The sequence below is a fragment of the Gobius niger genome (assembly GCF_951799975.1).
Source record: "Gobius niger genome assembly, chromosome: 6".
NCBI classification, from domain to species: Eukaryota; Metazoa; Chordata; class Actinopteri; order Gobiiformes; family Gobiidae; genus Gobius; species Gobius niger.
In genome coordinates this window covers 15,018,098-15,042,714 of record NC_136857.1, presented here as the reverse complement: position 1 = coordinate 15,042,714, position 24,617 = coordinate 15,018,098, and the positions used below count along the sequence as shown (strand labels likewise).

The following is a 24,617-nucleotide window of genomic DNA, read 5'->3' as shown; positions in this document are numbered from 1 at the left end:
TCTTCTTCGTGATTCAATTTAGTGTGTATTGGGGCCTCCGACCCGTAGGCAGGGAAAGTTGCACTTGTGGTTTTCCTGCCAGAGACACCAGGGGGAGATGAAAGACCCCCCCCCCCCTCTCCCCATCACACTCCCCAATTAACACTTGTATTACCCCTAGAGGGACTTATTTATTTAGGTAAACAAGTTAGTTCTTCTTTAAGTTGATCATTGTGGATATTACTTAGTCAAATTGCTAGTTTCAACACAATATTGGCTTATGCTGGAGCCTTAAGGTAGAGAGTCAATAGAAAAAATAATGTAACATTTACTCTGTATAATTCAAATCTTACTCAAATATCAAGTCTTTGTCCAGTATCCGTTTCTGCCTCAAACGCTGAAACAGTCTTATCTCTTGCTTGAGTTGCTGTACTTTGCAGTTTTGCCAGTGACACAGAAAAGCAACTTTCTGCTTCTGCTGTACATTGTTCGTGGCTGACAACATACTGTGGATTAATGACTTTACTTTATGCACAGTGAGCACAAAAAGCATTGATGAGAGCTGGAAGCTAGTACCAACGACCGACAGTATCTTCAATCAACAATCAGGGGTCTAATGAGGCCCATGTAGTAGAGTAGAGCAATATGACTTCTGCCTCTGTTAATGCTTACAATAGAGCCTACTTGTACTGCACACAAATATAATGAATAATTAACTAGTAGTGGATGTTACCGTCATCCCACACAGCCACAGGACACGAGACACTAATTGAGGAACACAGCTTTCGTGTTTTTTCCAATCTTTTATCTACTCACAATAATTACTAGATTTTATCACCGGAATTCACATATTTTTGTGGCATTGGCAACAAAGCCACAAAATAGTTGACAAAACAGTCATATAAAGCAGTTACTCTCACAATCTCATCGTAAAAGTAAATAGGCAATTGCTTGTCATTAATTTGTTCGCAACTACTATTTTGCATCACTATTTTTTATTCCCATACAATGTCCTGTTGCTTCTGATCTTTCTGGCACACGCTGCATCACACGCCGGATATTATTTTGAATCAGACCGTCTCAAACATAAATTTGTGCTATTGATTTGACCACGCTACAGATTCATCACATTGTGTCGATATTCATGTTCACCCTTTTGACTTTTGTGTGTTTTTCCTTATCTAGGGAGGACCAGGGACGTTTTACCAGCGCGCTAATTAGGCGTCCTGTCACCTCAAGGGCAAGGACGGTCCATTAGAAGCAAGTAAGAAAAGGGCAAAGAGGGAAGAACTAATGAGACGTCGCATTCACAGCCAGGCACCAAGAGGTAGGTGGTTATATTGGCGTGTGCTGCTGTAATGGCGGCACTTAGACAATAGGACAAGTATCGCCGTAGGTCACATCCCAATTTGTTCTGTGCAGCTGATCCAGATCCAGCGTGATTCGATTTGTCCTTTTGCTTTAATCCTGACCAGAAAGAAGTGCACACATTGGTTATGAAGCTAAAATGGTAGTCAAAGTCCAGCCATTTCTGCAAAAGTAAAAGCTGATGTTAATGATTCATGAGGTGAGATAAATTACACATAGAGTAGCTTTTTCTACAATTTATTATTATTATTGTACTTTTCTATACTCTTTGCCACTGAAAGACCTACCAGAATCACTCGACTTCATCCACTGCTTCTCCAATATATTATTCATACTGCACAGCTTCACAAAACATGACTTGCAATTTTATTTGACTAGCCTAAAGAATGCCACTACAGCTGATGCTTATATAAATTTGCCATTATAGACCTATGTTTCCTCCAGTGTTACATAATGTCAGCTTGAATTGTTGCACATTTTCTTACTTTTATAAGTTATACTGAGCTCTTTCCCAGATCCCTGATTTATGCCTGTTTCTGTTCATAAGCTGCATGGCCATAGCTCAGGTCCTGGCAGGTTTAGCCAAGGTGCTGTTGTATCAGGACTGCACCATTTTATCAAATCTAGAGGGGTAACAAAGAGGGAAGGAGGAAGTGGACTTGTCGGCAGTGGCAAGATTCAGCTGCACAAAACCCAGCCCGGGAGACCTGATCCAGTTTTAGCCTTGGACGAGCGTCAGTGGGTTTAATTTGTGACCTGGCAACCTGGCTCTCCTGAGGTTACTGAGAACGAGCTGGTGCTGCTCCGAATGGGCTTTTGGGCTTCTCTCTGTCTTATCAAATATACAAAGAGTGTTCATAATACTGTGGGAAATAACATGGGGCAGGCCACTCTAACGATGATCAATGTTATCTTGCACCTGCTTCTGGTTGCATTAGATTTTTATTGATCTTAGATGAGCACCGTGTTGACATTAATAGTTGACATTACGTTTGAGATGGAGGCTGCATTGTTTACTGACACCTCAAGAGCCTGAAATCAATGCCCGAGGATTTTCTTGAAGGTATGGTAAATATTTATCTTAGGACAGAATACATCAGTAAGATTGCCAATCGTGTCTAGTTGCTAAGTTGCCAAAGCAATTTGTGTAGCCCATAGTAATACCAATACTAGAGTCTTTTGCAGGAGTATAGCCTACTTTTTAGTACCAAGTATGGTCACACTTTTACACTACCCTGATACATTGCACCTATAGATACAGACGGCATCTCTGGAATCGCCCATATATGGTCATGTTTGAAAACAGTTAAGGGAGGAAATAATTTTGAAAAAATGTAAACTTTCTAATTATTCAAAAACTTCTTTAACAAACGCTGAATTATGAATATTGCTTTCTACTAAATAAAGATACAAAGACATGGAGAGGAGCAAAGTGGTTCAACAGCCCATAAATACATAAATAACAGAGAATGCTAACAGAATGCTTCATGTTAGCATCGGGCTAATGCTAACGGTTAGCTAGCGCAAGCTACACCTGCCGTTTTTTCGCTTCTACTGAACAATCTGCTGTGAGAAAATATCCATGTGGGCCCGATTTACTTGACTTTATTTATGTGTGATATATAAGTTCATATTCCACCAGAAAATGGCTAAAAAGAGTGAAAAATTGTTTTTCCCAAAAGATTCTATTTTCCCCCTCTGCGAAGCCCCGCCCCCTTCTATGACAAGATGCCGTCTGTATCGATACCAAATTTACTACAATGTAATGTGCTTTGTATTTGCAATTAACAACTTGTAACTATGGAGTACACCAGGAATAATGTGTATTAGTTGTTTGGAGGTACATAATTTAATAAGACGCTTAGAGTTAGGGGTTAATACACATTATTCCATTGTGTATGTAACCTATAGGTAGTAGTTTTTACACATTGTTACACATTACATTTGGCAGGTACAATGTATCAAGGGTAGTGCAAAATAAAGTGTGACCAAAACAATTAAAAATAAAATTATGGTAATAAATGAAACTTTTTAGTTGCTTTTTACAAAGGATTTTTAAGATGGTTTCATTGTATGATTGACACTGGGGAATTTTCCTTAGGGTTGCATGATTTAGGAAAATACAACTTTTGTGTGTGTGCAAATCAAGATACACTTAATTGTGAATATTAAGACAGGAGACAGGATATACCACATGGATCAAAGTTTGTCGAAGGCCTTCACTATTTCCAGCTCTCTTCCTTGAAACATACAGCCCACATGTCCATGAGAGGCAGCATTAGGTGAATATTAGAAAGTACTGAGCCAAATCACAAGCTAATATAATGGCTCATTGCTTCTCTATTCTCTGTACAGAATAACAACAAGTGTTTTCCATTAATAGTGCTTTCTATTGCTTTCCTCTTTTCCACTAATAGAGAAGGCGGCATATTGAAGACGAACAGCCCAAGGTCAAAGCTGAATTTATAGTTGATGTTTTGACGTCAAAGGAGGATATGAACGACTGTGTCCAGTGATGCATTATTTAGAGGTGTGAGATAGTGTATGGGCTTGTAACAGTGTGAGCTCCACATAACACCGTAGAGAATGACGTTCAACATTTATGGATCTGTTACTTCTTAACAGATCACCTACAGCGTTGTAGATGCCCCTGTCCTCCATCTGACGTTATTGCAGAATGAAGTGAACGCAGGACCCAGAATTTAGCTCGAAGTTTTGATCTTGCGAGTTAATAGCGGCCCATTCACAGCCGCGCACTGACGCAGCGGAGAGCGCGAGGATATAGTGGCGAGTACAGGGGAGAAATGCTTAAAAACAGAGAGCTGCACAAGCCGTCATATGATCGGAGGTTACCATGGCAACTGATCCCAGTAGTCAGCCCTCGGAAAGTGAGTCACATGAGCGGATTGAAGGAGACAGGAACCACGTACAGCGCGTGCATGAGTGGGTGATGCAGTAGCAGTATAGTAGTAGTAGCCCAGTAGTAGTATGTGCTTTGAAAAGAGTTGTGGGGGTGCAAAGGGGGGCGGGGAGTCTTGTGACAGATGCTTTAGGTTAAGTGCTTAGTACTTTCAGTCATCCAGATGATCTTTGTAATTCTTTGTGTTGAAGTATGCAAAAAGTAACGATTTGGACAGTTTATAATTGAACTACAGTAATTACCAAATGAGCTACTAAACAAAGCTTGTTTTTATCTCATTTTACGCTAGTATCCACTTCAGAATCAATTGAATCTTTCATTATGAAGAGGTTTGCACTAAAAGAGCAAAGAGAATTGCTTTTGAAGGTAAACTATTATTAGTTATTATTAATTAAAGTTCAACCAAATTGAAAATGGGCAATACATGTTTTTTTATGTATAGATTGTAAACTGACATTAAAAATTACCAACTACGTGGAAGCACAGGATATCTTCATTTTCAAAACTGGACATGTGAAAAGGGTTGCAAGCATGAATTTTTGGCCCTTTACACACCATCTTGTTGGACCAAGGTAATGTGTCTGTAACTATAAGCTTTTTTTTTATGGATCCTCCCTGCACTAAGCCCTGGGTATATTATTTTCCTCTCCTAATCCAATGCAATTTGTCCCACTTCTAAGTCTTCATAATTTTGTTCAATGGGTGTCTTTTGCCTGCCTTTAACACCATGCCTTACCTACTGCAAAATAATGAATAATAATGCATTGGATTTATATAGCGCTTTTTTGGACACTCAAAGACGCTTTACATTGCACTATTCATTCACTCCATATTCGGTGGTGGTAAGCTCCTATTGTAGCCACAGCTGCCCTGGGGTAGACAGACGGAAGCAAGGCAACCAGGCTGCGCCATCGGCCACTCCGACCACCACCACTCACTCACTCACTCACTCACTCACTCACTCACTACTAACTAACTCAACTAACTTCCAAGGTCTGAGGGGATTGGGCAGAGGCGGTATGGCCACAAAAAACTCGTTGCATAATATGAAACGAGTAAACTAACTGCCACAAAAGAAGATAACAGGTACGTTTAAAGCTCAGTATCCCGGCAGCTGTTGTGCATTGCATGATGGGTAAATTATCATCCACTACTGAAATGCAAGTGGGTGGGCACGTTTGTTGTCATTGCTACACAGTTGGGAATCGTCTGCCATTTGCAAAGCATATGCTCAAAAAATAAGCCTTGAGTTGTCTCAAGTTGTGCACATTCAAAATATTAAAACAACTAGATAATGATCCAAAATGTCATTTTGATGGATATTAAAGCATAAAAACCCTTCACTAAAGGCCACCTAGTGTTACAGGGAGAGGACACAGTGCAGAACTGGCAGATAGAGCCGAGAATAAATTGCTGGTGTCAGTGAGAAAAATGACTGTGCCGCAAAGGATTTTCACTTGAGTTACAGCCATTTAAGAGGCTTGACTTTTCACTATTTTAGTGCCTATCACTGTGGACGTCACGCCTCTGTCTGATATGTCTGTTGTGTCTATTGTGCTTTAAAAGGAAATAGATGCTTTATGTGAATCCTGTGTGCCTCCTCCACAGAGATTTTCCACTGTGCGGTGCACTTAGTGCAGGTGTGGACCGCAGCCTTTTGAATCAGCCGTATCATGTCGCTGATGTTGTTATCGGAGTACGGGTTTTGTTATTATCCACCTGAGAACACTGCAGATGTTGTGGTAGCATCTGCTGACGTCCATATGAGCGGGTGACTCAAACTTGCGTCACACGCCGTCGTGACTTGCCATAGTAATTCTACCATCCTATGGGGAAGCTGTTTTATTCCACAACACAGCTCCAACCACGTGGACGCGGGAGAGAGTCTGTAGCTGCGCAACATTATATGCTACACACTTTATCGAGGCTGGCACTCTGACTCTGAGCAAACTTGGACAGGCGGTCTGTTCCTGCGTCAGGTTTTACGCGCCATGCGATCCGTGTGACTGGGAAGCGTCTCTCCTTTGCGCGCAGCGATGTTGCGTACGGACACCGTGTCTGAATGAAGAAGACGGGAGTTCTGAGTCAAACTGCCATGCTGCATATTTAACTGCCGAGAAAAGGTGAGTGCAGAGAAGGTGGGCATTTTATGCTTTTAGGTGTGTGTGTGTGACTGTGTGTGCGTGTGTGGCTGTGTGTGCGTGTGTGGCTGAATAAGAACTCGGTGTGAAACAGGGAGACTTTCCTACGTTCATCACTCGCTTCACAGACACGCCAGCGTCATCGTTCACCTGACAAGTGTTCGTTTCTCTGCGACATTGACGGCGGTGCTGCTCATTAAATCCTCCCTGCTCGCGGTGATAGCTTAGCGCTGCGTGTGTGGCCGAAACTGATGCACGGTTATGGCATCCATCCACTGCGTGACATGTGCTCTGTGTTATCTCCCTTTATCCCACCATTAAGATGCTGCTTTGACCTTGGGGAGGTACCAGAGGTTACTTCTACCGATAGTGGCTTTGGGGCCTGACTGGACGCCTGAGCAGTTTGGTACCCGTGCCATTTACCTTCCCTCTGATAGGCTCATGAAAGTACTGTCAAAGAAGTAACTTGCAATATGGCCCCATCTCCATAATATGCAATTAAGGCACCAGCTTAGTTGTTTGGTGTAAAAGATGTGAGCTTAACCTCCCTGCCTTCATACGTGTCACTGTGTTATTAGATGTCGTCCTTTTGGGGATATCGTGTCGTTTGAGATGTTGAGGGGAGAGAGAGGCCACTGGTGATGCTGCGGATGGGGTTTCATTTTTGCAGGAAGAGCCATTGCTTAGCAACCAGACTGAGATGATAGTGGATAGCTCATCTTTGTAGAGAAGAGACAACCTGTGCTGTTGTATCAATGACACCAGTGCCTGCGGATATTTGCAAGATCTTCACATCATGTTAAATACACGGATTAGACATGGGCAACAAACCTTTATGGAAAGAAACTGCACTGTCACACTCTTGCGATATGATAAAACACATTTCCATGTGTCCATCCTGCATCTGTGACTCAGACCATATAGGCTCTGTTATATGAATCACTCTGGTCTTCAACACTGGCCACTGTACATGATGTCCTGCTGTCACTGCAGTGAGCCATCTGCCTCTGAAGGAGCACAAAGTTACTGCCACAAGCCTCCAACTTGGAAAATGATAACGCAACAAATTTAAAGTTGCAATTATGTGTAAATAGGACAGTTGCTATTAATATCTCAACTTCCTGCAAATGTGGGACAAATAACAATAATTCTTCCAAACTATTTCCATAACTGAAACTGGGCCAAAAATGCCTGTGCTTGCAAACTTACTTTATCATCCAGAGTTTGTTAAAGCGTCATCGTTTTGTCTGGCCTGGGATCAGTCTGGAAGGTGGTTTACTGCTGTGTGTCGTGACTGCAGGGGCCCTCTGTTGAGGAATGCCATGTGCGTGCTACTACTGAGGAGCTTAGTCCAAATACTGCTCCAAAAAGTCAGTCTCTGAGAATAACACTCAGCACACAGTGGAGTGATTGTGCTTTTACATTTGAGGCCTCATATTTGATCAGTACCTCTGTTTGCAGCTACATTTGAGAAAGTTGTGAATCAACAGTCAGCTGTGCAGCAACATCCTTTGAGTCTGATAAAATCCCACACTTTTGTAACTGACGAATGGTCTCAGGAGATGTCACATTTAGTCGCATTATTGTGATTTGTTTTGAAAATTATTTCTGGGCTCCATTTCTGTCTTGAGCCATGCACTTTCTAGACTTTGTTGTTGTACCCTATGTTGCATTTAACTTAAAAATTATAGCACAACTCCTCCACACCTCTACAAACTACAGAGCTATCTTCTCAAATCGTGACAGAGTTGCAGTGGCTGTTCTTGTGTGCAATTCAGAGTTTGACATTCAACGGTAATTATAGACCTTACAAACACCATGTCGATTCGCGAAGGTCAAAGCATGGTGTAGATTTCATGGCTGAAAAATGATTAAATTAAAATGATGTTGTGTGTGCGCTCTGTAGGGATTTTGTTGCTGTGTGGGTGTATGTACGGTATATCACAGCAAATTATATAATACAAATCAAGCACTTTTACTAATTGTATTGCCCCATGGCTTACATAAATACGTGGTTTAAATATTTTTACTCTTCCCTAAAGACCGAGATTATGGAGCAACTGATGCTAACTAGTTTGGTGAACACTATCTATTTTGTTTAATTGCAGATTAAGACTTAGAATTATAGGAAATCAAAGTGTTTAATGCACTGTGGGCTACAACAGACAGGAATTAATTATTCATGTGTGTAAAATGTCAACACTGTAGTTCTATCCGTGTGCCACAGGTTCCTCTTTTTCGGCTCATCAATAGCTGAACGTGTGATCTCGGCACAGGCTCAAACTCAATATCAAAGCAGCTAAGGCAGTGGTTCCCAAAAGGTGGTGCCACTGGCCAGGCTGTCTGCATCTTTAACTGTAGTTGTAATGAGATACATTGTGCAGTTCTTTGTGATGCTTTGAAAGAGGTATGGGTTTAGGCATCTTTTAGTTTTATGTCTCAATCAGAATTAGTATCTATCGAGTTATTGTGGGAAAACTTGGAAATCCAAATGTTTTATATGGGGCTACATCGTGAGTTTGTGGATTACAGATGAAATAGTAACTACCTCTAGAGTCAATGTTTTGTTTCTATTCAGTTCTAAATGTAGCTGTAGATTCTTACCCACGGGTATAAATAAATTAACCTAACCTAACCTTTTCCAACCCTGTGATAAACTGTAATGATGCCAAAAGATACCAAAATAACTCTATTACAAGGCGTATGATGTGCTTACAGGGGTTTAGTGCTCTCTCCGGTGGTCAGAGAGACAGAGGAAGCTGCTGTTCACGAGACACACATGACTCCAATGGAGCATAATCACTATCTATGCTGTTAAATGGATGTAATTCAATCTGCAGGTCTCTGTAATGAAATGAACTAGACGAATACTTAAGTGACACAGTTCATCTGCTGCTCAGAAGATGGTTCAGGCTTTCTTCTAAGCAATGAGTGATAGGCGCGCTAAATATACAGTTGTAGTAGTTGTCATCAGCACAATACAAGAATCAAGTTGTTGTGTAATGCTCTCTTACTGTAAAAATGTGCTCCACTTTGTTTGTCAGCCCCAGGCCTGGATAAATATCCGATCATTGTTTACTGTTATCTGACGCCATGCTGGGCAACTTAAGAGGTCCAAGAAAATGACTTAATAGAATGAGAAGAAAGTTTAAGGCCTGGCATGGTTCTTTACGTATAATACTGATTAACCTTTGGCGCAACGTGACTTGTTCAGTGACACGTGAAACTATGCATGTTAAAGAGAATGCACACACGCATAACATTATAGTAAAAGTATAATATCCTAATATAATTTTTTTTAGTTACTATTTGTACTGGAAATTACATAAATTGGCCAAAAAGTACCCAGGCCCAATCTGAATTTGAAGAAAGGCATAAAAGCAGCAGGTCTTCTTTTGTTTTTTTTGTTTTTTTTAGGAAATGTTGGTTAATAAATGTTGTATCTTTATTTGTCTCCACAGTCACAACAAAAAGCACAACAAGTCTCCCTATTGACCCTCTCCTGACCTTAGGCCTTTGCCCCTCTGGACCTTGCCCCGTCGCCGTCATGCCAAAGAACACTAAAGTGACCCAGAAGGAGCACAGCAATGAGCCGGTCACAGAGTCCGTGGCTGACCTCTTGTCCCTGGAGCACCCCATGGGCTTTAAGAGCAGTCAGATGAGCATGGGGCTGAGTCCGGGCTCCACTGCCCCAGTACGCGCCCTGCTCCCCTCTCCCGACCCGGACATCGAGGACGGGCGGCCGGCCTGGAACAACAAGCTGGAGTACATCCTGGCTCAGGTCGGGTTCTCCGTGGGCCTCGGGAATGTGTGGAGGTTCCCTTACTTGTGTCAGAAGAACGGAGGAGGTAAGAACGTGACAATACTCTTAAAGTGGCGGTAGGCCACTCATTTGTCAATGAAAGACCTTAAAGTTTAGGAACTGTCTGCTTTGATCATAGTCGGGCCACCTACGTAGATCATGCTGCAGGCTGCTGAGTAATGAAAATGAAAGGCATATTGAAGAAGGTTCTTCAAATGTATGCCACAACAATGTAAACATAGGATTAACCTGAACAAGCAACCCACTGTATTGGTATAAAGCATCAAGCAGACACTTTAAGACCTGAACTTAGGCTTGTGTTTATTTCTCCTGTCACATATAACTAATAACAGTTTCAGACACAAGATGAGCAAACTAAACCAAATTTAACCAAAACCTAACCTTAATTAAGACACTAATTACTCTGCTAATGTGCAGACAGACTTGTGTGCTGCATACTAGGGCTGGATGACATGACAAAAAAATGTTGTGATCTGATCCTTGTAACAATCTGCTGTTTTGAGGCAATTGTCATTATGTTGTTGTTTCTCATGCAGCTCTACGTTCAACGATTTAAAGTTGACCCTTTTCCCCAGTCACTCCTCCTATTAGCCAGTCTCTTCATGAAATAATAATACTATTCATAGACAAGCAATGAAAAAATGTATGCAATTAGATGAATGGACAGATTGATTGACAGACCAGTCAAAAGTTGAAAGAAATCAAAAGCAAAAAGGAGTTTTCCCATCTAGACAGTTCAGTTGACTTGCTACCTGCTGTGATCCCGAGATTGAGTCCCACTCTATGTTTTGTGGTTATAATTCTCCTCAGACTCAGAAAGTGTCAGACAAACATATTCCCAAGACTCATCATTCTCAGCCTATTAAACTCAAGGACAATTGGAGTTGTTTGAAGAGAAAATGGTGTTGCTGTCTGTAATCCAGTCATGAAATATACTCTTTACGTGTTATTCTGATCCATTTACCTCCATAGTGTGTGCCATATTTTTAGCACTGATCTGTCATTCTCTTGGGTTATTTCTATTCAGGTTAATTACATGTCTAGACCTCCTCGCTGAACCTTCCTGACCAATGCCGCGCAAAGTTTCTTCATTCACAAGGCTGCCGCGTCATTCCCTTCTGTGATAAATAGCCTTCTGTCAAACAATTAGCGAGCCAGCGGTGCAAGTCAGGCCCACTGCGTTTGTTCTGGCAGCAGCGTCTCGAGCTATGTCAGAGATGAGGGGGAAACGGGTTGAGGTTTATACTTGCAGTGGTGGAGAGGACCTACAGATGCTTCCCTTGGGACGTCCACTGTGTGGGCTTAATGCAGCAAATCTTAATGTGTGCAGCTCTTTGCGTCTAGGTCTGACATGTTCTTATGTTGGACTCTCTTCCTGGCATGACCCTCGCTATTTTAACTGGTCTTTTACTGGCAGATAATAGTTGCAGATACTAGGAGTTGAGGTAGTAGTATTTGAATTTGTTCTTAAGAAATACCCTTTCTCTTCTTCTCTTTGGTGTCATGTCTTTAGCTGTATGATTGTATTATGATGAGGTGGAATCACAATCACACTGAAGCCTAAGATGTTGGAAACTGACGAGTAAAGTCTGAGTAAAGCTTTATGAGCTCTCTGACATTTCTTAGTTTAATACCGTATAATGCAGGAGGTGATTGTAAAGGGAATTTAAAATGTAACTGTCCCAATGCGCAGCGTGTGCTGTTTTTTAATCAGACAGTGCTATATGATGACTATGGGCCCCCCTGCTGTACTCTGTATCTCCCCATCGGCCCCCTTTGTCTGGGCTTGTCTCCAGGTCCACACGCTCTTACTAAACCTCGGCGCATTATATTGTAATTTCAGCCATCGCTAGGCATTAAGTTGAGCTTTTTTCACTGAGATTTAACCACTTTAATTTACTCGATTTAATTAGAAACTGTACTTTAGCTTTTATTGCAAAACTTGTCATAACCAACTTAGTTTATTGCCAACATATAACAACTTTCTCCGTGGACCAAAACAACATGTTTTTTTCCTCCTGTAGTTGTATCCGTCTGTTCAGATAGACTTCAAAGCCGCTTGAAAAGCAGGCAGCCCATCAGCAGTCACTTCTAACATCCAGATAATAATACCTGGCTTTGACTTCCTGCCTTTGTTTTTCTGCTATTATCTTCAACAATCGCACACACAAAGCCACTATATTTTTCATTTCTGAGTCAAGCGTCACAGGGCCATTTGTCTTTGCCCCTTGTGGATGCCCATCTGTGAGGTTTTGTCGCCATGGCGCTATCAGGATTTGACGTCAGCACAAGTGGACGTGACTGTGTCCTCTCGCTCCCTCTTTCCCCCTCTCCCTCTCTCTCCAAAAACATGGCTGTGTGTCCGTCAAGACAGTGAATGGAGGACGAAGATACAAAAGTGTGAGCGCAAATGGAGTGATAAATGTGGAGAGCACAGAAATAGAGCCAACACAAAGACATCGCTCCTTCTGTTGTGTTAAAGAGAGCTTTGTCCTTCAGCACAGATTGGCTGCGTGTTGGTATTCATTCATCTTCTACCACTTTCTCCTGTCTGCAGCTGATGTTGGCCAGTTAACATTTGACATAAAAAAAAAACGGTTGATATGTACTGCATCATAACAGGAATGGTACGACCTCTTAGATGCAACAAAGTATAAAATAGTGCACAGTAAAGAACAAAAGTCTCATGGTGAAATGTGAGCACCCTCATCATAATGACAATACAATGACCTTAGTATAATTTGAAGTGGTAATCTGGAGCTTTCTTCAGTCTGACCTTCACAGTATATACTCACTACCCATGTTGTAGTCGAGAGTCAAAACTCACTTGTTTAGGATTTCATTGTCCATCCATTAGCATGATGATCCTTTGTGTTAATGTTATATTTGACTTCCTAACCTTTAGTTAAAGGCACACTTTTTGACTATACTGTTGCCATCAGAACATGTTCCTAAAGACCAGCTTAGCACAGAAAATGCTATGACTGCAGTGGGTAATCAAAGAATGGATTTGGATGAGAAACTCGCCTGTCTAAATCTCAAAATGTGCTGACTTTAGTCGACATCTCACGCAGGTCTTAGGAGAAGCTCATGTTTGTTTGTACATTTATGAGGTATTGTACAATGATGAAAATATCTGTCTAAAATAAATACTTGTATTTCAATTTTATTTATTGGGTAAAATTCTATGCGGTGGGGCTTTAAGTAAAATCACATTATTTGTATTATATCGCTCATTTCAAGGATAAATGCACTATGCTATGAGCTACGCAGTCTTTACAGTATATGTTCCTAGACCAATATCATGTGGCCTGAGTTATTTATCAATACCTTTTCTTTATAAGGTTGTAGAAATTGTGTATCTTTCCCTTACATTGTCTTATTTGGGCTACAGTATTTTCAGTTTCCTTGTTAATGACTCCTCCCTGTCCCGTTTGTGTCTCAGGAGCCTATCTGGTGCCCTACTTCATCCTGCTGCTGCTCATTGGGATCCCTCTGTTCTTCCTGGAGTTAGCCGTGGGACAGAGGATCAGGCGGGGCAGTATCGGAGTGTGGAACTATATGTACCCTCAGCTTGGGGGCATCGGGGTGTCCAGCCTCATGGTGAGTCACATGATCACACTGGGGTTAAGAAACGACAGTGTGGGGGGAAAACACCACTCAGTAATCCGTTAGGGCTCCTTTTTATCCAGGTCATAGTACAGTACAGGGTATTTTATTGCCAAATGTATGCTAAAAGCAGAGCAGCATGTTTACTTTAAGGATCTGAATGGCCAGGTTACTCCAACAATGAATGTCTTCTTCCCTGATGGCACGGGCATGTTCCAAGAGGTCAATGCCAGGATTCATCAGGCTCACTTTGTGAAAGAGCAGTTCTGGGAGCATGGATTGGCCATCACAGAGTCCAGATCTCAACCCCATTGAGAATCTTTGGGATGTGCTGGAGGAGTCTTTGCACATTGGTCACACTCTCCCATCATCTATACAAGATCTTGGGGAAAAATGTATCTGGATCTTTTGACATTGCTTAAGCCAATTGAAACAATGCTGTAATCAAAGTATTGCTGTGTTTAGGTTGCCATTTTAACAACAACAACTACTACTACTACTACTACTACTACAACTGGAAATCTTAATACTGACATTTTTCTAATAAGATATTAAAGGGGGGGTATTATGCAAAATCGACTTTTTCAAGCTTTACATCATGTTATTATGTCATTCCCTGCCTGAAGTGTTGCCTTGGCACATTCACGTATTTTTGAGTAATCTGTAAAAACTCTGACGGCAGCCATTTTAGGGATAGGTTTGCCTGAGTCCTCCTAGGAACGCCCCCACCTCCTGGAGACGCCTCCGAGCTTTCGTCACCAGCCGAGTAACCAACCACTGCTCCTCAGCAGAACCTCCTCCACACTGATGCCACAGACAGCGTGTGGAGGGGGCGTGTCGGAAAGGGTCAGAGGTTCTTAAAGAGACAGAGGCCTATTTCAAGACATTCGCTACAGCCATTTTGAGAGAGCACTTTTATACAAGACAGTTATTCTAATTTACTGCATTTACAGACCAACAGAAGGTTTCGTCATCATTGTAGTGTGATATAGACTGGTGCTATGTGATTAAAAAAAGCATAATACCCCCTCTTTAACGGTAGGTGTTTCTGCCTCATAATTGAGAAAATGATTTTTCTATTTATAACATTGTAAAACTACCTTTGAGTCATTGTGTGATCTTTGTACAATGGTTCAGACATTAATTACTTTTGGCTTTCTATTGCTGAATGGGTTAATGAGACTGATATTTAGTGTAGTATAGAAACCATATATTTCAAGATGATAGACACCAGCTGAATCCTCTGTGCCTTATTGTGAGTGCTTTACCGTAAACACTGCATTGTCCTGCTCTGATCCCTCTGTAATCCCCCCACATCGTTTCCAGGAGCAGTGTCCCATCAAGAGCCCATCCTTTCAGTATGATCAGTGTAATATATGCCCCGTCAATCTGCCTCCTCGTTGCCCGTTTGCCTGTCAGCGAAGTGATCAATCTATTGCGGGACAGGGGAGTGAAAAAGAGCTCTGGTTTGGGGGCGATCAGGCGTGTGGCAGCTTCGATGTGGCACACGGAGAGTCAAAGCTATAAATACCTCCTGGTCCAGGGCCGGTCTGAGCCGCTGAGAGCAAACAGTTCAATAATTCATGCAGCTCAAAGCGGCGTGCTTTTGGAGGCTGAAGAAAAGACATGCACCTCAGTGGCACTAGTCTGCGCCCCGTTTATCTACACTTTACTTGGGTTTGTGCTTCCTGCTCTTGTACTGACACACATTTCGAGTTTTTATTGTGCTTTTAATCACCCGTGCAACATATTACAGTATTTGCCAATCCCTCTTTCCTGACTAGGGCAACAACTTATTTATTTATAAAAGTTTAGACATAACATCGTAACCATAAACCTTTGTGTAATTTTTATATAATAAGGGCTTCTGATGCGTCTCGTCTGAGTTTTATCCCAAACTGAGATTCAATGTGTGGGGGCTAATCTTGTCACACCACAAAGCGAGTTCTTATTTCATGAAAATAACTCATCTCACATTGGGTCTCCTTGCATCTATTAGCCGTGTCCTCTCTTGTCTGCAGGTTTGTGGTTTCGTGGGGCTCTACTACAACGTCATCATTGGCTGGAGCATCTTCTACTTTTTCCAGTCGTTCCAGTATCCACTGCCTTGGGCCGAGTGTCCCCTCCAGAGAAATGGGAGCCAAGCCAGTGAGTGTTGAGCAAACGCCTCACAGTGCCACACTTGAAGCTTGAAGGTTGTTTATTTAAACTGTGTGTGGAAAAGTGTTACAACAACAACAGTTACATAAGCACGAAAGGTACTTGATTCTTACATTGTACTCTATGTACAATCCGATGAGGGTCTATATAACTGCATAAAGTAATGCTATTTATAAAACAAGAACATTCTTTATTTCTTTTCCTGCTACAGCTTTGCTTGGTCTTTTCAGTGCAATGTCTGGAAAAAATAAACTTCATTGGGAAGAGCATTTGTCCTTAATGTGAAATGCAAAAAGATCTGTATAATTAGTGCGCCCGAGGAAGCATTATATGTCTTCTCTGTATATATTGTCGAGTTACGTTGTTGTTGTTGTTGTTGTTAAAGTCAGACCCTTAGAATTGCACAGGTACAGTTTTTTCACACACTGTAGTTATAGAAATCCCCACAGTTATAACTTGAACAGTAGCACATGTGACATATTTAATACTTGATCATTTCCATGTCGCTCTGACCTTTCCTCTCCTCCTCCGCTCTCAGACTAAGGGGTTGTTAGCGCGAAATGATGAGGCTGAATCAGTGTTAGAACCACAGACCTGGGCGGATGAGGTGGACTCTCTGTGGGAACACCACTTCGACACCTCAGACAAAGTTAAACGTCCATTCACACGTCCCACAATTAGTCAAGTTTGATTAGTCGACTTGTCAAACAGTGGTTAAAATTAAAGCACATCCAGTTCACTTGGGTCGTCTTCATTGAGTATATTTTAAAATAAATGCTTCCATGAAAAATCACAACATTATAATAGTTTTTCTGCCCGTTTTTAATCTAATCACAGCATTGTCCTAGTGATAAAACCTGTGAGTCCTCATAAAAACATTTCCCAATTTCGCCGTGAATTGTTATGACAGTCTTTACAGCCCTTGGTCCCACACGTTGTTTTTTAATAAATCTGCTTCAGTGTGACGGGACAGGATTCAGAGGGGCGCGCAGTTACATGCTGTAACTCCATGAATTTGCTGGTCCAACATGTTTCTGCCGATGAGTACGAATGCAGAGGGATTACAGCACTAATCTCTTAAGGGTGTAACGCTGTACATTTACTCAAATCCTCCTGGGACTTTTATATTAATTTTCATTTTTGCTGCCTTTAGGTCACGGCTCTCTCTTGCATTGTTATGTAATGTCATTTGATATTACTTTGTGGTTAAGACCCGTCTGCCATGTTTTATACACGGGCAACAAACACAATACAGTTTTTTTTCTGACTTACCTTCTACAATAAAAGCAAGCACAGATCAATGGATGGTCAGGAAGGGCATCTGGCATGACACCTATATACTGTATGTCGTCGCCTGTAGAAATACCAAACCACTTTGCAACTCTTATCTATTTCGTTAAGTCAGGATTATACCATAGATACATCTCTGGAATCGCCCACATATGGTCAAGGGGGAAAACAATTTGGAGAAAAATCTAAACTTTCTCTAATTCTTCAAAAAACTACTAAAACAAATGCTGACTTATGAATATAGTTTTCTACAAAATAAAAATACAAAGACATGGAGAGGAGCAAAGTGGTTCAACAGCCCATAAATACATAAATAACGGAGAATGCTAACATGATGCTTCAAGTTAGCATCATGCTAATGCTAGCGCTAGCTACGACTGCAGTTTGTTTGTTTTTTCCGCTTCTACTGAAAAATCTGAAAGAAACATCCACATGGGCCCGATTTAGACTTGACAGCTTAAAAAGTGAAATAACTCCTGCCCAGGACTTTAAAAAAAATAAGCAAGCAGGCCCCAATGAAAGGTTTCAGTTCACGGGACCTAATGTGCTGCTCCGAGTTGTTTAATCCGCCATGATCCCATAAACTGAAACTGTTCATTTGGGCTTTTTTTTTTTTTAAATTCTGGGCAAGAGTTATTTTACTTTTTGAGCTGTTTTACCTGAATCTAGCTCCAGCTCATTTGTTTGTCGTTACTATGGAAACAGCTGCAGCGGAGTGATGTAGAACGTGATTAATGCGCGTGTGTCAGATTCAGAAAAAAAAGGGCAAACATTCAGAAAAAACATACAACTGTCATCCGACCAAACACCAACATGTGTCCTGTTTGCAGTCGTGGTGCCGGAGTGTGAGAAGAGCTCGGCCACCACGTACTTCTGGTACCGTCAGGCGCTGAACACCACGAGCACCATCGACGACACGGGGGGACTCAACTGGAAGATGGTCCTGTCGCTGCTCGTGGCCTGGATCATGGTGTGCCTCGCGGTTATCAAAGGCATCCAGTCCTCGGGCAAGGTACGGGGGCTCTGAGGCTTATCTACACGGGCTGGGGCCATCTATGTTAAAGTCACTGCTTAGAGTTCTATTATAGAGACCTCTGATGACCGTGCTTCTTCTCACTGTTCTTTCTCATGTATTAACCCAATGAGTTCGTTATATATCTTATTACTTTTTACAAACATCTATTGGTTTCAAAAGCTTTATGATGTGTTTGTCTGTTTGCTATTTTAATACTACTTTAAAAAACAGCTTTCAGTTTTGGAAAATGATTAATGTGTTTTGTTTGCCTGATAAATACAAACCCAGCGCTATTACATCAGCTGCTCCTCCTAAAGTGCTCTATTTTGATTTTGCTGACGTGTTTTGATCAGGGTTTAAGATGTTTTAGAGCCACAGCAGCATCCGCACTGGGCTATTTTTGTCCCTCATCTGTATTATGGAAGAGAGTGACATGCAACATTAATAAGCTTAAGCTAAACTAAGCAGAGGCGGGTTCACTATGCAGATGGAAAATGCTTGCTTTGGCAACAACATCCTGTAATCATGATCCAGAGCGATTCACAAAACAGCCAAAACAATTCCACATTTCAAATGCAAAATACACTACATGCTACATGCAAAATAAATCTGCAAAGACTAACAATCTGCTTGTAAACCAATTATCAGTGAATTCAGAGTCCTAATTTTATCAGTGAAAGAAAATGCAAGAGAAGCAGCAATCGAAATTGGGATTGTATCGTTTTACTGCTACCATTTGCTACAGTTTCTCTGACTCTACACTCACTTCACAATCTAATACAATTAGAGTGTTCAATTTGTAACCACAGAATCTCTGACATTACAGTTATGTCAGTGTTTTTATTTTAACATTATGTATCATTATGTATTATCTCATTTAAATATAACATATTGTGCAAAATCAACTCTATGTAGCTTTTAATAATGTTCTAATGTTGTATTTTGCCTCATTCACACAGGTGCTACACACAGATTAGAATAATCCTGTTTTCTTTGGTCGGTACTTTTACTCCAGAAAGCTCTCCAATCTGTCATTGGATTTTTAAGCATAATAGAATAGAGGCCCATAACCTGTTTGCTATGGCTCCAAACCATTCACAGAAGTCCTTTCTCTTTACGTGTGGAATAAAATACATATAATAAAAGGTGAAATATCAATGCTGAGGTTTCAAAGCAGGTTTAGAAGCCACATAACATGCTCATTTCAGATGTGAAACAAATATCTCTATTGTATAATGTCATGTCTTAATGGAAACCTGCCAATCTGCATATCTATGCTGCTCATGTGTTTCTGTCTATGTGCAGGTCATGTACTTCAGCTCCCTGTTCCCTTACGTGGTGCTGTTCTGTTTCCTGGTGCGGGGTCTAATGCTGAAGGGGGCTGTGGACGGGATTGCGCACATGTTCACCCCAAAGGTCAGAGCGAAATAACACAGTGAGGTTTCACTGGAAAACTACATTCACCACATAATACATGCACCTAGAAGAAAGGTCAGGTCAAGTGAGTGTATTCACGATGGTATGTCCAAGGAATTGTTTCAAATGCATAATTGACGTCAGTGCTGAATACACAGAATACACATTTAGAGTTTGTTTTGATAATTATAATAACCATTAGAAAGTAAAATATCCATTTAGACAGTGCTAATAGTGAGCTCTACAGTAAGATGTCATCCCCTGGTTGTAGAAGGCCATGTCATTCTCTGCTCTGGTTCCTGTCTCTCATTTATCATCTGTGAATTTGACGCTTATGTGATTTCAGTGACACATTGTCGATGCAAGGTCCCGTTGATGCGTGTTTGATGGAGCTGTCAGGAGCTATAAAGCAATTTAGGTTCATTCAATGGAAAATTAGGTCAATCCAGAGCCACAGCGTCCTCTAGTGGCTGCTTTAACACAACGCTAGTGATCGTATTTGCTGATGTGATCATGTGACGTTTTGATGTCATTTGGGGTGCAGCAATATTTTAGGTGGTGCTGATGGTTGGGCTGGGTCTCAAATGATGTGGCAAAAACGTTGAAAATAGGGTTCCATTATGGACTTTTTGTTTTGTTTTTTGCCTTTGAACATAAAGAAACATGATCCTTTGTTTTGTCGCCTGTAGCTGGAGAAGATGTTGGAGCCGCAGGTGTGGAGAGAAGCAGCCACTCAGGTGTTTTTCGCCCTGGGTCTGGGGTTTGGAGGAGTCATCGCCTTTTCCAGTTACAACAAACGGGACAACAACTGTCACTTCGATGCAGCGCTGGTCTCGGTTATTAACTTCGTGACATCCATCCTGGCTACGCTCGTGGTGTTCGCAGTGCTGGGATTCAAAGCGAATGTCATGAACGAGAAGTGTGTCGTTGAGTGAGTCCTATATCGTTGGGAAAAGCTTGAGGGAAAAAGTCCCCACATTTTAAAACTTGTGATGTGGAATTAGTTATTCATTAAACCATACAGTAAAACAATTACAACAGCATTAACATAATACTTAAAAGCAAGAGCATTCACAACCTCTTCATAAATCATTCACAAGGGACTTGAACTGTTCATTAGACAATCTCCCGTCTTATATAATGTTTTATATTTGCACAGAAATGCAGAGAAGATCCTGGGTTACCTGAACACAGGGGTGCTCAGTAATGAGCTTATCCCTCCTCACATTAACTTCTCGCACCTGTCGACCCAGGACTACGCCGAGATGTACAATGTCATAAAGACAGTGAAGGAGGACAGCTTTGCACAGCTAGGGCTTGACTCCTGTTTGCTGGAGGATGAACTCAACAAGGTCAGCCCCGAACAGCAGTAAAGGCTAAAAGCATTTCAATATACAAGAGAATGACTCAGCGTCATCAATGTCCAAGCATTATCTCTGTGTTTTCCTTGCTTTAGGCAGTGCAGGGCACTGGACTCGCCTTTATTGCCTTCACTGAGGCCATGACACACTTCCCTGCCAGCCCCTTCTGGTCAGTCATGTTCTTCTTTATGCTCATCAATCTTGGATTAGGCAGCATGATTGGCACCATGACAGGAATCACCACTCCCATCTTGGATGCCTTCAAGATACGCAAAGAGATTCTTTGTGGTGAGATATCACACAGATTAAAGGGGTTTTGATGTTAATTCAAGCTAAGTCTAACGCGTTGCTTTTTATCTCCCAGTGGTTTGCTGCATTATTGCCTTCCTGTTAGGCCTTCTGTTTGTGCAACGCTCAGGAAACTACTTTGTTACAATGTTTGACGACTACTCGGCCGGTCTGCCTCTCACTGTGGTGGTGATTCTGGAAAACATCTCTGTGGCCTGGATCTATGGCACAAAGAGGTGATACAAAGCATGTCATTCTCTTCACATCATGTACTTTTCCATCAGTTCCTTATGACTTGATCCATGCTTCTTTACGATTTTCTCCTCCAGGTTCATGCAGGACTTGGAGGACATGCTTGGCTTCAGGCCGTATAGCTTTTACTTCTACATGTGGACGTATGTGTCGCCTGCGATTCTCGTGGTGCTAATCATTGCCACTGTTATAGAGATGGCCGTGAGTCCTGCAGGATACAACGCCTGGTCGCAGTCAGAGGTATCTCATCTGCTTTGATTACTTTTTTTTTTGTCCAAGAGTTACTGCACTATGTAAAATATATTGTTTTATAAATCTGTTTTAGAATAGAATGCTTTATTTGTCATTACACACAAGCATTTATATTTATTGCTGCCCTTCAGTAATGATCCATTTCTCTTTAAATATTGTATTCTACTACAACTACCATTGCAAGGGAGTGAGGAGTGGACAAACAACATATAATATAACATTTGACTAATGTGTGATTATGTATGAAACAGAATTAAAGATAAAGGCATCCATTTGAATAGGCATACTGAAAGATCTATATTTTGTCCCCCTCTCCAGGGTATAGAGCACTTCCAGAGCTACCCTCCCTGGGCCATGGGCATGGCATATGCCCTCATCGTTGTAGCCATGCTTCCTCTGCCCCTGGTCTATATCGCACGCCACTTCAACCTCCTCCCTGATGGCTCTAACAAGCTCTCCGTGTCCTACCGCAAAGGCATGATGAAGGATATCTCCAACTTAGAGGAGCAAGACGAGCAGCGCTTCATTTTGGGCAAAAACCCCATTGAGGCCCCCTCTCCTATGCCGCCCCGTGCTTACCTCGGCCCCGGCGGTACCCAAGAGATGACCAACACTAACTACGGTACCAGCACCAAGACGGGATACCAAAACATCGGCTCACCCGAGTCCGAACTATGATCTGCTGTAAGCTCAAGAAAAACCCTGCTGCAAATGAAGAAAGGCCAAGGAAGTGTCCACTGCCCGCTGTTACGCTCACCTTAACCCTGAAATCTCTCAGTCTGGCCTCACCTATACACTGCGACCTGCCCGTTGCTGCAAAGACCCTGCCAGTCCCCTCCTGTGAAAAAGGGATCAAGAAGCAGTCAGGTTTAGCCAATACAATGACGTCTCCATCCGTTTTGGTTAGAGTAGAGAGGTACTGCACAGAAATGGCTTGATTTGGATTTTTATAAGGTTGAGGTGTGTGCAACATCATGTATGCTCCAATGGATCGCAGGTTGAAGGTTATTTTTTCTCATTTGGAAGATTCCTCAATTGTGGAGGGTGTGGGTAAAGTATAGAGAGATAAGACGATATTTAAAGTTACTTTCCAATCATCATAGGGGAATATTTACATCTGTACCAGTAAGTGTAAACAGTAGTGTAAACAGTGTTACAAGTAAGCACATTTCTTACAAGTTATTGTGCCTACTATACATCAGCAATAACCACTCTCCTTCTGCGCATTCCCCACAACTGTAGATTACTGTAAATACTACCGTGCAATAGTGTAAGATGACATGTACCAATACCACACGAATAGAGGGCGTATTTTCACCGAATCCCACTCAATCATGCACATGTAGGCTATTTACAGTTTTAGCGTCTCTGAGCCGGAGCAGCACATTTATTTTTTTAAGTCTTGTTGTACCACCTCAAGCTTGTTCAGTACAATCAGTAGTTTCGGGGCCTAGATACGTGCACATAGACTGAATTTTCTGAGATAGACTAGTAAGACATATCTGGAAGAGTCATATATTTGTCTGTGTCTGTCTGCCACTGAATGAGAGCACCCCGTGACCCTGCCTTTGGTTAAAAATAGCGCGATGTTACCCAGGGAAAAGACGCACCATAGTTACCGGTCCTCATCTGGTGGAGAGGAGGGAGCAGACACAATCCTCTCTCTTGACTTTACCTTCGCTGTCTGTTTATTAGCAATATATACACAGTTCATTTGTGTAGATATGCGGATTTTCTCAATGTTGTTAACGTGTTCACTGCCATGATTTGCTGTGAAATAATCATTTTCATCCCAAAGTGGATGCTTTTCAGATTTTGTCGCCGCGGACATCATCTCATGAATGCACTACACGGCTTTGATGTTTTTCTTTGTGGCATGTGAACACTTTATCTCAGTGTATATTCTTGTATGAAAAAGTTTAGGATATAATGTGGAAAAACGTGCTGTGCGCTTAACGTGTTTTCTAAATGGTAATACTCAGCTTTGGCCACTGGGTGTCTCTGTTGGCCATGATTGCGGGACAAACGTTCCTGTAAACCGTGGCCCGAGTGCTTGTCAAGCACAAGCACAGCCCCCTCACGTTGTTTGGTGCCTACAGAGCATCTCTGTTGTCTGTTCGCCTTATTATGCTTTGGTTATTCTTGTTTATTTAGTGCAACTTGTCAAAGTTTGGACCAATGTCTCTCTTGACACATTCACTTGAGCACTTTAGCTTGAGGCCCTGGAGTTGTTAGTCAAGCACAAATAATTTTTAAAAAGAATCCCACGTTCTCCAAAATGTAATTTATGCCAATTTAGCACAATGGGGGGAAAAAAAACATGCACACATAAAAAATATTACAAAAGGCAACATTGCTCTCAAATAATATGCTGTAATTTTGGATCATCTTGACAATTGTACAATTGTCTTGCATGAAATAAAGCACATCTGATATTTCTGACATTGAAGCTTATATAATAGCACAAGACTGTAAAAGCACACAGTAAAGCACATGTAACTGAGCACAGCAGCAGCTGGGAGCCTTAGGGCCCAGTGAGTCTGAGTCAATACAAACTAAAGCCTTTTGTTGCTGTGGAGATGGAGATGACTCAGACAGACCCCAAAAAGCACCCTCCACCCTGGCCTCGTGATTGTAATGGCTATAAACCTGTGCAACAATAACAGTATATTTTAAAGGACCAGATGGATGCATTGTGCAGAGCACACTGAGGCTGTGTTCACATCACTGGCAGAAGTGAACT

The 24,617-nt window shown here is 41.7% G+C and overlaps 1 protein-coding gene across 3 annotated transcripts; it reads left to right on the top strand.

Annotated features, from left to right (window-relative positions):
- The first annotated feature begins 1,257 nt into the window (after positions 1–1,257).
- On the top strand, positions 1,258–24,180 carry slc6a17 (solute carrier family 6 member 17). 3 transcript variants are annotated; one of them, XM_079559224.1, is made up of 12 exons: positions 1,258–1,306; positions 9,870–10,256; positions 13,677–13,834; positions 15,862–15,988; positions 18,121–18,302; positions 19,611–19,721; positions 20,411–20,652; positions 20,881–21,073; positions 21,178–21,370; positions 21,447–21,606; positions 21,700–21,862; positions 22,193–24,180. In XM_079559224.1, exons 1-12 carry the CDS (start codon positions 1,273–1,275, stop codon positions 22,550–22,552), a joined length of 2,310 nt encoding a protein of 769 aa, XP_079415350.1. In that variant the 5' UTR covers positions 1,258–1,272; the 3' UTR covers positions 22,553–24,180. The 3 variants fall into 3 exon arrangements, with proteins under 3 accessions (XP_079415350.1, XP_079415352.1, XP_079415351.1); XM_079559226.1 differs by lacking the exon at positions 1,258–1,306 and adding an exon at positions 2,374–2,410; XM_079559225.1 differs by lacking the exon at positions 1,258–1,306 and adding an exon at positions 4,187–4,235.
- The last annotated feature ends 437 nt before the right edge of the window (positions 24,181–24,617 follow it).